At 51.7% G+C, this 13,918-nt stretch overlaps 1 protein-coding gene across 1 annotated transcript in view; it reads right to left on the bottom strand.

The window, feature by feature from the left end:
* Window positions 1-2,992: 2,992 nt before the first annotated feature.
* The window catches only part of FBN3 (fibrillin 3), a gene marked incomplete at both ends in the record, with an annotated part of 122,674 nt that continues 111,748 nt past the window's right edge, over window positions 2,993-13,918 (bottom strand). Inside the window, 18 exons of the mRNA XM_079546590.1 lie at window positions 2,993-3,367; window positions 3,968-4,136; window positions 5,280-5,511; window positions 5,718-5,837; window positions 6,371-6,499; window positions 6,742-6,858; window positions 7,208-7,330; window positions 8,337-8,462; window positions 8,719-8,925; window positions 9,731-9,856; window positions 10,416-10,547; window positions 10,814-10,936; window positions 11,466-11,585; window positions 11,811-11,936; window positions 12,212-12,277; window positions 12,731-12,883; window positions 13,241-13,366; window positions 13,753-13,872. Coding sequence (XP_079402716.1) covers window positions 2,993-3,367; window positions 3,968-4,136; window positions 5,280-5,511; window positions 5,718-5,837; window positions 6,371-6,499; window positions 6,742-6,858; window positions 7,208-7,330; window positions 8,337-8,462; window positions 8,719-8,925; window positions 9,731-9,856; window positions 10,416-10,547; window positions 10,814-10,936; window positions 11,466-11,585; window positions 11,811-11,936; window positions 12,212-12,277; window positions 12,731-12,883; window positions 13,241-13,366; window positions 13,753-13,872 — 2,690 coding nt within the window. The remainder of the gene's footprint in view (window positions 3,368-3,967; window positions 4,137-5,279; window positions 5,512-5,717; window positions 5,838-6,370; window positions 6,500-6,741; window positions 6,859-7,207; window positions 7,331-8,336; window positions 8,463-8,718; window positions 8,926-9,730; window positions 9,857-10,415; window positions 10,548-10,813; window positions 10,937-11,465; window positions 11,586-11,810; window positions 11,937-12,211; window positions 12,278-12,730; window positions 12,884-13,240; window positions 13,367-13,752; window positions 13,873-13,918) is intronic.

Raw genomic sequence — 13,918 nt, 5'->3', positions numbered from 1 at the left:
CCCTGGGGAACCCACGTCTGAGAAAGGGACATGGCCTTTATCTGATGACACGGCCTTTATCTGATGACACTGAGAGCCCACCGAACAGGGCTAAGTGAAGGTACAGCTCTCAGCTCTCATCAGAAATCCAGTTTTACCAACAGCTACTTTTATGGAACCTTGTGGCAGCATCCGTATGCTCATGCAGTCACAGTCCTGTGTTTTCAGAAGGCCAAACGAGACTCTGAATTTATGTACACTGTGATCTTTGTGTTAGGATCTGGAAGTTAGGATGCTGTCCTGCACGTTTCTGCATGTCTCTGCTCTGATATTGAGAATCTCACAGATCTCTGCAGCCTCCAGCCCTCCCCTCTGCCTCCAGCCTCCTGTACGCTGCATCCTCCCCCAGCCATCCCTGTGCTCCCACCCATGTCCCAGCTGCCAGGTTGGCACCGTCCCCAAGGAGCACCAAGGAGGAACCAAAAGCCAGCACTGCCAATGGGTGCTGCCAATGGGGGCTGCTAAAATGCACTGCCAACGGGGGCTGCTAATGCCAACAGGCACTGCAGATGGGTGCTGCTAATGGGTGCTGCCAACAGGTGCTGCCAACATGCACTGCCAGTGGCTGCTGCCAGCACCAACAGGCGCTGCCAATAGGTGCTGTCAGTGGGTGCTGCCAGCATCCACACGCGCTGGCAATGGGCACTGCCAACAGGTGCTGCCAAGGGGCACTGGCTATGGGGACTCCCAACAGATGCTGCCTGCAGGCACTGCAGATGGGTGCTGCCAACACCAGCAGACATTGCCAGTGGCACTGCCAGCATCTGCCCCGCGCCCAGGTGGGAGGAAGGCACAGAACCACTTAACCCAAAATAATTTTATTGTTGCTGTTGCTTCCGATACAAAAAAGGAATCCCACAAAGAGCCATCTCTCTCTGTGAGACAAGGGCACAGGGTTCAGTTTCAATGCTTCCAAAAACATCCAGCAAGAAATGGCAATACAAAAAACACCACACCAGAGAGGAATTAAGGAAACCTTGAGCTTCTTCATGTGATAGCTTTGGCTCAACACACACACACAAACCCATCTCTGCTCATTTATTATTATTAATAGTTTTGTTTTTGTTTTTGTTTTTTTAAAAAAAGCACCTGTTGGGAAAACCAAACCAAACCAAAATAATAATAATAATAATAATAATAAAAAAACAAACATCAGGCCACCCATCCTGTCACTAGCTCTGTAACTCTTGCAAAACCAGAGTCTGGAGCTGCATTATACAAAGAGTTTTCAAGTTTGACGTTAGCCCAAATACAGTATATGTACACTTCCCCACTCTGTGCAGTGGAAGCGTACCAGGAGAAAACAACCACCCCACCCCCAAATACCAAGAAGCAGTTACAGAATATGCACTCCTCACACCACCGAGCAATCAGACTGTGGTGGTGACTCATAAATACGGAAGGGTGGATGGGTACAGTGCACTAACGCTGACAGTTCCATACCAGCACCAGCTTCTGAAAGCACCTTTGGTTTGTTGTCAGGTAGTTCTGTATGTCACCAGAGTGAGTTAGCACCTTTCTTGCCTTTGATGATGCACAGTGTTGATGCAGAAGTGAGAACGGATTCCTACAGAACGGGGCCGTGGCACTGCGGAGCTCTGTGTGAAGGACCACCCAAGGTGGGGGAGAAGCCCACCTGGACACAGCAGCCCACATGGCCAAGGGAGGCAGCGGGGAGAGCTCCTTTCACTTCACCTGTACCTTCCGGCCCCTTTGGAGCGCATTTCATTTGTCTGCACTACGAGGGATGCCTCTCAGCTGTCACCAAGGTGCAGGCAGTAATGAAGGCAGTGCCCTGCAGCTTCCGTTTCCACTCCTGGCTGTGGGCAATCAGCCCCCTGGTTCACACCAATGGGTGGCTCAGCGTCAGGGACTGACCATGAGGGCTGGGCTGTCCCTGCCCCACGCTGCAGAGCCCACCCCCCTATCTGCTCCTGCTGGGAGGGTTTTAAAAGATTTTAAACCACTCATCAATGGTAGCCAGCAAGTCTGCCCCTGCAGTGTGCCATACGTGTGCACCAAGTTCTCCATCCCCACTGGCAAAGGAAGGATGGATGCTCTGAACCAGGTTGGTGACATGTTCCCTTCCAGTTTAGTTTGTTCATTTGCATTAACCAGTGCAATTATTTGCTTTTCCCCAGAGTTCCTATTCACATCTGTAAGGACACATTAACCCCTGGCTTGCTGGAGCTCTGTAGAACCCCTTCCAGCACCAATCTTTGGAATGAATGCACTGTTGAGCACACTGCAGTGTGAAAACCCTACGCTCCCTGCAGGAGCTCTGGTCCTTCGGGCTGGCTGCTTCATGACACGAGGTTTGCAGCTTGAGCTGCCCCCTCACTCACTAGCAAGCTTTTCAGTTTGAGACAGCAGCCCAAATGGACCACAGGACATGGAGAGGACAGAGAGACAGAGGAGCCAGCGTAGGTAGGGCTCTTGTGCAGCGCCATTATGACAATGCAGAATCAAAGAAGAAAATAAACTGTTGGGAAAGGCACCAACATCACACCCTTGAAGCAACTCCCAAAGCCGCCCCCAGATCCCCTCCCATTTACTGGGATGTGGGGCAGTGTATGGGCTGCGAGTGTGAAGAACCGGAACCTTCCCACGGTGCTGCCTCTGCCAGCTCAGATCAACAGCACCTTGTCTGAAGGAAACAGAAGGAGCTGAGTGCAGGGCGGACGCCCCTGCTAACACAGCGGGAACCTTTGGCAAAGCTTGCATGAGCTCTTTTGTGGTGTGGCTTGGTTTTGAGCCAAGCACCCCATGGAATGGAATACCCCTGCACGGCCCAGGTGAGTGCTGAGCCCACGGGGACATTTCCCATCAGTTGTGCAGTGCAGTGGGGGAGGTGGTGGCAGGGGGTGCAGCAAGAGAAGAGGCAGATGTTTCCAGGTGTGGATGGCAAGGCTAAGGACTGTACTGTCGGTTGGGTGGGTGGGTCTCATGGCTGTTAGTAGAGCTGGAGCTGGAGCTTCATCCTCAGTGCTTGGCCCAGCTCCCCTGCTAAGTAGTTGAGGTCATTCTTGGCCTCTAGTTTCTGCAGTTCCCTCTTGCGATACAGGGGCACGCTCATGATTTCCAGCAGGTAGGTGCCTGGCACTATTTTCTTGCGGCCAAGGTGCAGGAAGCTGAGCCCTTCTTTTTGGTGGATGCGGAAGTAGCCATCCTCATTCCCATGGGAGATGAGGTACCGCACGCGGTTCTCCAGGGGCTCCACAGCTGGCAGAAGCTCCAGGATGTGCTCGTTGTGTGCCAGGTCAGAGAGGTTCAGCATCATGGACAGAGGAGTCTCCACATCCATGCTGGCCAAATTCACATTGTGATCCTAGGGAAGGAGCCAGGCATGTTACTTACAGATGCCAAGAAAAAGATGCCTGATATGAGAAGAGTTGATTTAGGGGATTCTGCCTCACGTGACATCCTAAGGCAGCTCTGAAGAATGGGTGCCACTTCTATGGTCCTCCAAGTGTTTCTTGGTGCCCTGTTTCCATCCTTGAGACAGAACCAGCATGTCCACAGCCCTCATCTTCAGTGAAAAGCACCAAGAAATTCTTGGGCACTTTGCTCAAGGCTTGAAGAGCCTCCCAGACCTACCTGTTCTGAGTAAGCCTGTGAACTTGGAAAGCCTTTTAAAGAGGTCAAAACTTCCTCTTTCAAGGAAGAACCTGTAGGGAGACTGACAGTCTGGAGCCTGATAGCCTTCTATGGTACTGTGGGACCTGTGGTTACCCCAATCGCATCCCTTGCCAGGAAACATGGCCAGACCACAGAAGTGTGTGTCACTTATGTACAGAGTGGATCTGCCTGGATTGAGACAACCCCATGGGAATGGACATGCTGTATGAGTTCCACTCCAGGCAGCCACCCCCAAGTGACTCAGTTCTTATCTTGCTCCACCTCATCTGGGATGTCATTAACTTCTTACCTTGTGCCTCTCGGTGCCATTGACACTGCGTCGCTGTCGACCTCTCTTGGGATAGCCATTTATCTTGCACTCATAGCAGGTTTCAGGGGAGAGCAGATTGTCTTCATCCTCTTCTTGAGGGGCAGGAAGGTAGGCCCCCTTCCCAAAACCCAAGCCAGAAATACAGTGTCTGGTGGCAGAAAAGCAGAGAGTTCCATCTCAGATTCATGCTTCGAGAAGGAAAACTTTGCACTGCACTCATGCGTTCCTCATGTGGCACCCAGACACAAAGGGAAGATCACGCCTTTCATGGCTTGTGCAGAATGTGGACCTGCCTGGGGGAGATATCAGGCCACATCTTTTTTAATAAGGCAGTAGGTTTAATCTGTTTGAATCTGTGCTGCATCTGCTTCACTGATAGCAACTGCACTAACTAGTGTGCTGGAAGAGGATATGGGATTTGGAAGAGGACATGGGAAGAGGATATGGGCATTAGCAAGGGGATTCTGTGAGATGACAGCAACAGTCTGGCAATGGAGAAGCCAAGGGCTCATGGGAATAGGAGCTCACTGGCTCCCAGGGCTCTCCCAGATGGTTCTGGTGATTCTGGCAGGCAGGAGAGGTGTGGTGATAGAGGATGCCCAGGGACAGCATGCACAGAACAACCTGCAACATTCCCTGGCATTGTACAGGTGTCCATGTGGACACCACAGAATACACAAATACACACTGTGCAGCTCATGGCCACCTTGGTTGTCATTCTCAGGGGCCTGAGCTACAAACTGTGGTGGAGCTGGGGCACCATCACCTGCTACCTGGTTACCTACATACTCTGCGCAGAGCAGCAGGCACTTCTTAAAAGTGTCTTGGAGCACAGGAGAGGAGTGTGAGATTGCTTTCTGGCAGTAGAGAGCACTCAAGCACTTTGCTTCACAAAGTCGAGGTGAAGCACAAGCCAGGTTGGAAACAGCACCTGATACACAGCTGCACTTCAGCATCCACAGTGCTGAGAGATGATCACTTACAGACAGGGTGAGGGTGGGGCAGTGAGTGAAACTGCATAGGGTCCCTGCCAGGAAGCACTTCCAGGCTCTGGTTTCACCTAAGTCTAAAAGCATCCATGATACAGAAATACATGGCTCCAGAAGCAGGCTGGAGATGAGCTTGGGTGAGAACCAGCTTCCAGTCCTGCTGGTCAAACTGGGCCGTGGGGGGCAAGTCTCAGTCTCTTAATGACACTCTAGATGCATTTCAAATGTGCTTATCCAGGTATACCTCAAAGAATAAAAGGTATACCTCTAAGAAATCCCTACAGCAGAGACTTGGCTCTTACCCTTGTCCTGCTCGGAAGTAGCCTCCAGGACAGCCACAGAGGTAACCTCCATCTGTGTTGGAGCAGCCATAACTACAGGGGCTGCCGCCAGCTGAGCATTCATCCACATCCTGGCACCCCCCAAAGGCCTGGTCAAAGTCAAAGCCAGACGGACAGACGCACTTGAAACTTCCCAGAGTGTTGTAGCAGGAGGCAGAGCCACATGCAGTTGGGCTGGAGCACTCGTTTTCATCTGCACCAGAGACAGCAAACTGGTTAGAAACTTAGTGGGCAAAGGTATCTGGGGCAGGGCAGGAAGCACAGCGATGGCTTTGCAGATGTGAACCCAGAAATCAGTGTCAGCAATGGTCAGGGTGGCTGCAGAGGGACTCAGGGCCCAGCTGCCATCTATCCCTCAGCCCTCAGCCCATGATATAAGGGTCCCTGTCCCACACTTACCCACACACTGATTCCACTGATAGTGCTGCACGTAGCCCTGCGGGCAGCCACATCTGTAGCCTCCAAGCACATTCTGGCAGCCATGCTGGCACCGGTGGTTTCCGTCACACTCATCTACATCTGCAGGAATGTAACACAGGGGGTGGTGAGACAACTCCTCCCTGTTCTGTGGGCAGCAATAGGTGCACAGGGACCACACGTGTACAGAGTACAAGCTTGGGAGCCAGTACCCATCAGGGTGCTCATGTAGGTGAATGGTTCTGCCTTATTATTGCTCTGTGGCTTGCACCTGCATAGCACCGTCACCCCCAAGGCCCACATATATCCCCTTGCAGCTGCTGCTTGGATGGTTTTTGCTCTGAGGCCTCTTGTCCTGCCTGAACCATTCTGTTCTGCCTCATTCCGCCTGTGTTCAATACAGGCTTCTCTTTGGTATAGCACATGGTGGGGTTTGCCTGTCATGAGCTCTCCCACAGTTAGACACAGGCCTATTCCTTTCCCATTCTTGGCTGCTATGATTGCAATACCAAGACCTGCTTGTCCAAGAGCAAGTCTGTCTCCAGGCAGATCAGGGCAGTGTGATGCTGTGAGTCAACCAGGAGCTCTTCCACATCAAACACATTTCTGTCAAAGCCCCTGGGAGAAAGACCTACCTTCACAGTTGACACCAGAGCTGTCCAGGGAGAATCCCTTCTGACATTCACAGTTGTAGCTGCCTGGTGTGTTCAGACACTGCCCTTTGGCTCCACACAGAGAGGGCTGAGCCGTGCACTCATTATTGTCTGCAAAACATTAACATTGTAAGTCCAAGCCCAAGGGGAGCGCGCTTTGAGTACAGCTCCCTGGCACTGGTGACAGAATGAAACATCAGATGCTGACTGCAGAGAGGTCAGCAGCAGCTCTCTGCAGAACTGCAGTATTCCACAGCCAAAGCTGCAGGATTTGGAGAGACTGCAGAGGGCCTGAAGCTAACCCCCCCCCCAGGACACTCTCAGCACGCACAGCAACCAATGCCTCTACTCACCAATGCAGGACGAGTGATGCTGAGTGAAGCCTGGAGGGCATTTGCAGTTGAATCCTCCAATAACATTCACACACAGGAACTGGCAGTTGTGCTGCTTGGTGGAACATTCGTCCAAGTCTAAAGCAACAAGCACAAGAACACATGTCTCAGTTTCTCTTACTGAGATAGCTTATCTCTGTGGTCTGAGTTGATGGCAGCTGTACACATGGTGAAACAGCTGTACTGAAAAGATCAGGACCTGGCATGGCCTAACCTCAGGAACATCACACACAAAGTTCCTGCATGAGAATCACAAGTCCAGTCAGCCTTTCCCCCTCTGATTACATACCAACACATAGGGAAAACACAATTTTTTTTCTCAGCCTCTCCAGTAAGCCACGAATCACAGCCCTCCCAGATTCCTAGATCACTTCTGCAGCCAGAGATGAGGCAGGTTCTCTGCTGCTTCCTTCTCCTGGGGAAATACCTTTGCAAATCTTCCCATCTTCTTGCAGAACGTATCCTCTGGGGCACGAGCACTGGTAGCTGCCCTCTGTGTTCTTGCAGATGAAGTTACATGGTTTAGGGGACTGGTTACATTCATCCAGATCTGGAGTTGAGAGACATGGGACAAAGCGTTCATGGGCTGTGCTACTGGATCGGGCCCCATGTCACACTTGACCATTCAGGCTATCCTTAATGCAGATGATCCTGGGTTTCATGGCTCAACAAAACTAAGCAGTCATATGGCCACATGGGTCCTAACACTCCCTGCTCCAAACAAATCTATTTTTTCCACTAGGAGATCTAGAAGACCTCCTAAGGAAAAGAGTGTAATCATCTTCCTGCTCAGACATGGGATGTGATGCGACGGGAGGATCTGCCAACCTCCCCAGTTCACTCCTGGCTGAAGAGATGTATGGAAGCTCCTCCCAAGTACCAGGAACAGCCCTGTATTTCTTGGGACTGTGTCACCTTGGCTGAGCAATGGGCTCTGAAAATGCCCTTAACTTTTGAACCAGGCCAGAGGGCACACACCTGGAGAAATCATAAATGTTTAGAGAGAAATCCTGGCTTGGTGCTCAAGGTCACAGCTGCCCTCCTGGGCACAGAGCTTGGTTTCTGGGATCTAAGACCTCTTTTCCATTCTGTGTCCAGGACCTGTCTGCTGGCACAGTACTCAACACCATCTCAGTACTGGATGTGTGGCACCTCTTCATCTCCTTCCATACTTTCCCAAACGCTTGCAGCTGTGATTCCAGGAGTGGATATTATGGCAGCACCTGAGTGGCACTCGGGCTGGCTAGAGCCTGCAGCAAAACGTGTGGCTGCTCACAGATTGTCATCTCTGGATCATGTTCCCTATCTGTCTCTGAGGTCAGAGGGACAACACAAGGACTTTGGGTTTTGGGGTTCTGAGGATGCAGGGATGACTTTGATGCACTGTCATGTAAGAGGTAGGTCACACAGGACCATATGGACAGAGGTGGAAACCAAGATCTGGGGGAGGAGGGAGAATATAGGACCCTCTCTTTGCATGCTGAAAAGTCAGACAGATGGAGGCCTGCCAAGGCCAAGGGCTGTACAGAGAAATGGGTTTCCTTATCCCAACTCACCTACGCAGGCTGTGCCTGTGATATCTGCTGTGTAGCCCAGCCTGCAATGGCAGCGGAAGGAGCCGATGCTGTTGATGCACTGTCCATTCTTGCAGAGGTTGGGAAGTACCTTGCATTCATCAATGTCTGCAGGAGAGAGGGAAGGAACTGTTAATGCCAGTGCTGCCTCTATCCCCATATCCTATGACTGGATTCTGCCGGGGCAACCCAGGATCGATCTGAGGTCACATGCAGGGAGCTGTAAGATATTGTTGTAGAGGCTTCTTGTCTGCTCCAGGGACTGTGCAGACCTGCCCCAGATAGTTCCCAGTGCAGTTCTGCTTGTACCACATTTCTGCTTTCTCCCCTCTCTGCACTAAAGGTGATTTGAGCCCCAGCTCACCTCTCCCATCAGTGGAGTACCCTGGACCATGAGGACACATTTTCTTGTACTGTGCAGTTCCAAGTAGGGGACAGAGCTCACACTGGGGTCCCCAACTGCGCCCACTGTTGCAGCAGCACTCAGATTTGGTGACCAGGTTGCGGTTGGTGGAAGACATCTGGCACATGGTTTGCAGTACTTCAGTGAAGCAGAAGCCCTGGCGGGTGTCTGAATAGAGAGGGTGGGAAGACAAGTTCGGGATGTGAGACTGTGCCAGCAGCAATGATAACTGAGTAAGCTGTCCAGACTGTGCAAGTTCCAGCACAGAGGCTATTCTGGTTTGGGTAATACAGAAGACAGGGGTGATTCCACAAGAAGCATCTCCCTGCAGCTTGGGTGCTAGGTCTCCAGGCTAGTCCCTGTCTCTAGCCTTTGTCCTTCCATGTCTCTAGCCATGTGTCCTTCCATAGGCTTTGCCATCTCTTTTACTCAGAAACATTCCCTGGCACTGCTTGAATATACATCAGAAAAACTGTGACCTGTGCCACGGGTGACAGCTCCCACTTTCTGAAACGCATAAAGTCCTGGTTTTCAATGAGGATATGTAGCTCACATGGGATACTTCTGTCCAACAGGTGAATCCTTTTTGTTCCTGTCCTGAGCCCCAGTTCTGGCCCACTCCCTTCTCACTGAACCTGCCAGATCCTGGGGGTCTCCTTGGAGCTGCCCTGACAGCTCCCAGCTCTCCTGGCACAGCAGTGGCTGGGCCAAGGCTCAGTGGCACAAGGCACTCGAGGTGCACCTTGCCTTTGTGGGCAAAACTCAACATGGTTAAGTATGGACAGCAAACTGTCCATGAAATAAATCTTAGCAGCAACCTTGTCTCCACTTTTCTTCTGTCCCCACAGCTCACTGAACTTGTGGTTCACCATTTTTAAATCTTACTTTGGGCAAATTCAATTCAGAAACCCTGAAGCACCTGAAAAGCACCACGTGTCACTAACTAGAGGCTGATCAAGACCATGGTAATTACCAATACACTCTGTGCCAGAGGGACTGACTTCAAAACCTTCATTGCAATCGCAGCGGTAACTTCCCACTGTGTTGATACAGCGGCCATTGGGGCAGATTCCAGGCTTGGTGCGGCACTCATTCTCATCTAGGAAAGAAGTCACAAAGAACTGTGGTGACAAATTTCAGCTTTCTATGAGTTTCCATGCTACCACTCAACTTGAAACAAGTCCACACAGCCCTTTGAGGTACAATCCCACATCCTTGGACAGCTGAGAAACATACCCATGTTCCCGGACCTCCCTTAAAGTGCCCAACTTCCATGCTCTGCACATTCTCCACCTGCAAGTGGCCGAGCTGCCAGAGTGGGAGTGGAGCTGGGCCTGCTCTGCATTCCTCCTGTCCCTACCACTGCGCAGATGTGCATGGGCCAGCACTTCTGAAAGCAGCACAGCGCAAAGAGGCTTGACACAGACATGGAAAAATTCAAGAAAAGCAACAAAAGGTGTAATGCTGAGTCATCCTGGGCTGGATACGGGTTTACAGATGAGCAGAGACTGTGGGTATGCAGGCATCTAATAGGACTGGAAGGTGTGATACATGGGAAGTCCCAGGAAGGACTTGTTTGACAGGACATAAGCAAAAGCTACATGTCTGCATACAGGTCCAGCTCCACTGAGAAACCCTCCCAGCCCAGCCCTTGGTACCTGTGCAGCCCTCTCCATCAGGTCTGCGCTGCATTCCTGGTGGGCAGATGCACATGAAGGTGCCAATGAGATTCTTGCACAGCATTCCTCGAGACTCGCAGTCGTGCAGACCCTCTGCACACTCATCCAGATCTGCAACCAAAAGTTTGGTGAGACCATCCTGCCAGCTTGCACCACTGTGAGAACAGCTAAGTGGCGTTCAAAGCTACACTGCTCTGCCAATCCCTGCTGCCTTGGCCAAAGCTGGCTGGCACACAGCAGACACCAGTGCAGATGCAAGAGCCCAAGGACAGCAGTCCAGATGTCCTGCCTTCTGTCTAACACCAGAGACAGACAAGAGTCAGGGACCTGGACAGAGGGTGGGAGATCCCCAGATGGCTGCAGAAGGAGGATTTTACCTCTGCACATTCTTCTGTCATCTCGGAGGGCATATCCAGATGGACATGTGCACTCATAGGAGCCAAAGGTGTTGATGCAGCGGAATGCACAAAGCAAAGGATTCGATGCACACTCATTAATATCTAGAAGGCAGAAAAGAGGAGAGAGCTTGACTTTGCACTCCGAGCAGGATCAGCTGACAGTAATGTCAGTAAACCTGCCCAGACTTCCCTTCTGCACATTCATCTCATGACAACTTTCTGTGCTTCACCAAGTGTTCCTTTCACAGTCTGCAGTTGTAAAGGGGTACACAGCAGGTGACTGAGCCCCTCTGATGGGGTCCTTGGTGAGGCAGCTGCTGCCCTCATGTTGGCCTCCAGCACTCACCCTGAGCTCTAACCTCAGAGGAAGCCAAAGGGGATGCTGACCTGACTGCAGCTCACTCAGCCAGGCAGTGAACCAACTGGGGGCATGCACACGGCCTGGATGTGGCTGCGGTTTTCTGGGACAATAGTCCAATTTTTGTGCAAGTGCCTATGGAGGCAGGGGGATGAAGGGCACTGGTGGGAACCAAGAGAGCAGGAGAGTGGCAGGCAGGAAGGGATTTCCTTGGTTTCTCCCATCTGCTGCTCTGCAAGGTAGAGTGAAGGGGCAGCCCCACAGCAGCCTTACCTTCACATGTCATCATGGGCCCTGGCTCAAAGCCCTCATCACAGGCACATTCGAAGCCTCCCACCACGTTGGTGCAGGTACCATTCCCACAGGGGTTGCCGATGGAGCATTCATCTGTATCTGGAGGAAGGTAGGACCAGGTTAGATAGATGATTTATACAGGAAAGCTGTAAGCTGGTAACTTCTTGCAGCCAAGCATTCACACAGGCTCAGCAAAACCAGTAGCCAGAGTTAAAAAAGAAAGGGCAGGGTAGAAGTGCATTCAAAAGTCCTTCTTTCCACACACACACTCACGTGCTTGCTCATAGCTGCTGACATGAGGAAGACAAACACTCAGGCCCTTACCCACACAGTTGACTCCTGTGTAGTCGAGGTTGTACCCAAAGGGGCACTCGCAGCGGAAGGAGCCGTCAGTATTAATGCAGGCCCCGTTGATGCAGACACCCAGGTTCTCTGAGCATTCATTCACATCTAGAGCAGTAACCAAGACAAGGTTAAATCACATGGGAGTGTGTGGCCAGAAACACCCCTGTCCTCTCAGAGCTGGCCTGGAAATCCCAGCCTCCTGCCAGAGCTGGGGACTGCACAAGTGAGCAGAAAGCCTGAGCTCAGGAGGGACTGCACATCCCCCCCTTACTGCCACTGGGATTCAGTCCTTCTCTCATGATAGCCAAGGTATGGTTGCTTCTGGACTGACACCCCTCACCCCCACAGGACACACTGCTTGTCCCTGGACCACACCTTACCTTCACGGGTGTCACCCGGACCTGGGATGGCTCCGTGGCCATATGGACACAGCTCCTGGAAGGCAACTGGAAGAAAGCAGAAAAGTGAGCTGGGCTTAGACATGAACCCATTCTCAGATGCCAAAATCTGCTTTTGCTTCTTCTAGGGCATGACTTAAGGCTTGACAGCTCACTGCACAAATGAGTCCATAAAATTCCAGCTCATTGGGAAACACCTATGCCTGCCTTGGATCCGGAGGCACTGAGATGCTTTTGTTTTATCTAAAGCCACACTGAGAATTTAGAGCATATCCAAAACAGAACTAAGCGATCCATTTCCCAAGAACCCGACTGTGGTTGCTTTAGACCTAGAGAAAACTGCAACCTGGTCAGAGTGATGAGGTTGCAGGACAATTCTCCCCTCACAGAGGAGCCTCTTTGGCTGGACAGCTCGCACAGCTACACGTCTGGATCAACCTGCACACCTTCCCTGTGCTGCTCATGTTGGAGGCCATCTCTCCTAGGGCCCAGCCCACCTACCATTTCCTTCTTGTGGGCACAGTTCACATGGATCTCCCCAGCCTTCTCCTGGCATCTTGCTGCAGCAGCACCGAGCCTTGGTGGTGTTGAAGGCCTTGGGGACAGAGCACTTCCCGTTGTCAAAGCGAGTGAAGCAGAAGCTCTGGCGAGTATCTGTAGGAGAACAGGGAAATGCACAGAGCATTGCAGTGATCCAATGGTGATGCTGTTCTCCTCTCCCCATTATAGCCCCTTCAGCATCAGGGAGGGTCTTCTTCAGGATGCTGATGTTCTGGATGGCTTTGCAGGCAGGCAGTGCTGCCCACCCACCCCTGAATTTTGGCTCAGAGACACAAAGTTGTCCTGCAGCAAACCAGGATATCTTAATATCCAACCCCACTCCTACCGATCTTGAGAACAACTCTAAGGGGTCACAGCAGACAGCTGTGCCAGCTTCTGCTTCCATCAAGGGTGTTTGTGTTTGCCATGTCCTGCACTTCCCCATCATCCTGTGGGCAGAGCTGCACTCACCAAAGCATCGCCGGCCATTGTCAGACAGCACAAAGCCTGGGGGGCAGACACACTGGAAGCTGCCAGGAGTATTGGTGCATGTCCCGAAGAGGCAGATGTTGGGCTCCTCTTCACATTCGTTGATATCTGGAAGCATTGCAGATGTATTATTTACAGAGCAGCCAAAGGTCACTCCTTTTTTCATGGCATTAAAACCAGGTAAAGTCGTGATCTCTGGGGAACTCTGCTGCCTGCAGGTCACCACATTTATTGGATACAGAGACTCCAGCCCTAACCCTGAACATACATTCAGGGCAAATGGGACAATGAAGTGGTCAGGGTACAACAAAAACACCGACCCTCCTTTGTCCTGGGAACAGCGTGGCCGTGCTCTGTGCCCAGTTATTTCAAGACAGTATTTGGGGGTGATGACATATGCCTAACCCACCCAGGAAGAATACAGCTGCTATGAGACCCACCCAAGTTGGTCACATGCTGTGCTGGAAATGGAGGAGGCAGAGAGGCAACATTACCAATGCAATTGTCGTTCTGCACTTCATACCCAGGGGGGCAAATACAACGGAAGGAGCCCTCCAGGTTCTGGCAAGTGCCTGGGGAGCAGGTCCCAGGCAGGCTCACACACTCGTTGATATCTGCAGAGGAGGGGAAATAAGCAGTGCATCAGTGCTCAGCTCTGAT

The sequence above is a fragment of the Tetrao urogallus genome (genome assembly GCF_951394365.1).
Source record: "Tetrao urogallus genome assembly, chromosome: 25".
Lineage (NCBI taxonomy): Eukaryota > Metazoa > Chordata > Aves > Galliformes > Phasianidae > Tetrao > Tetrao urogallus.
The sequence above is the reverse complement of the archived record's forward strand: the minus strand, read 5'-3'. Positions and strand labels throughout refer to the sequence as shown.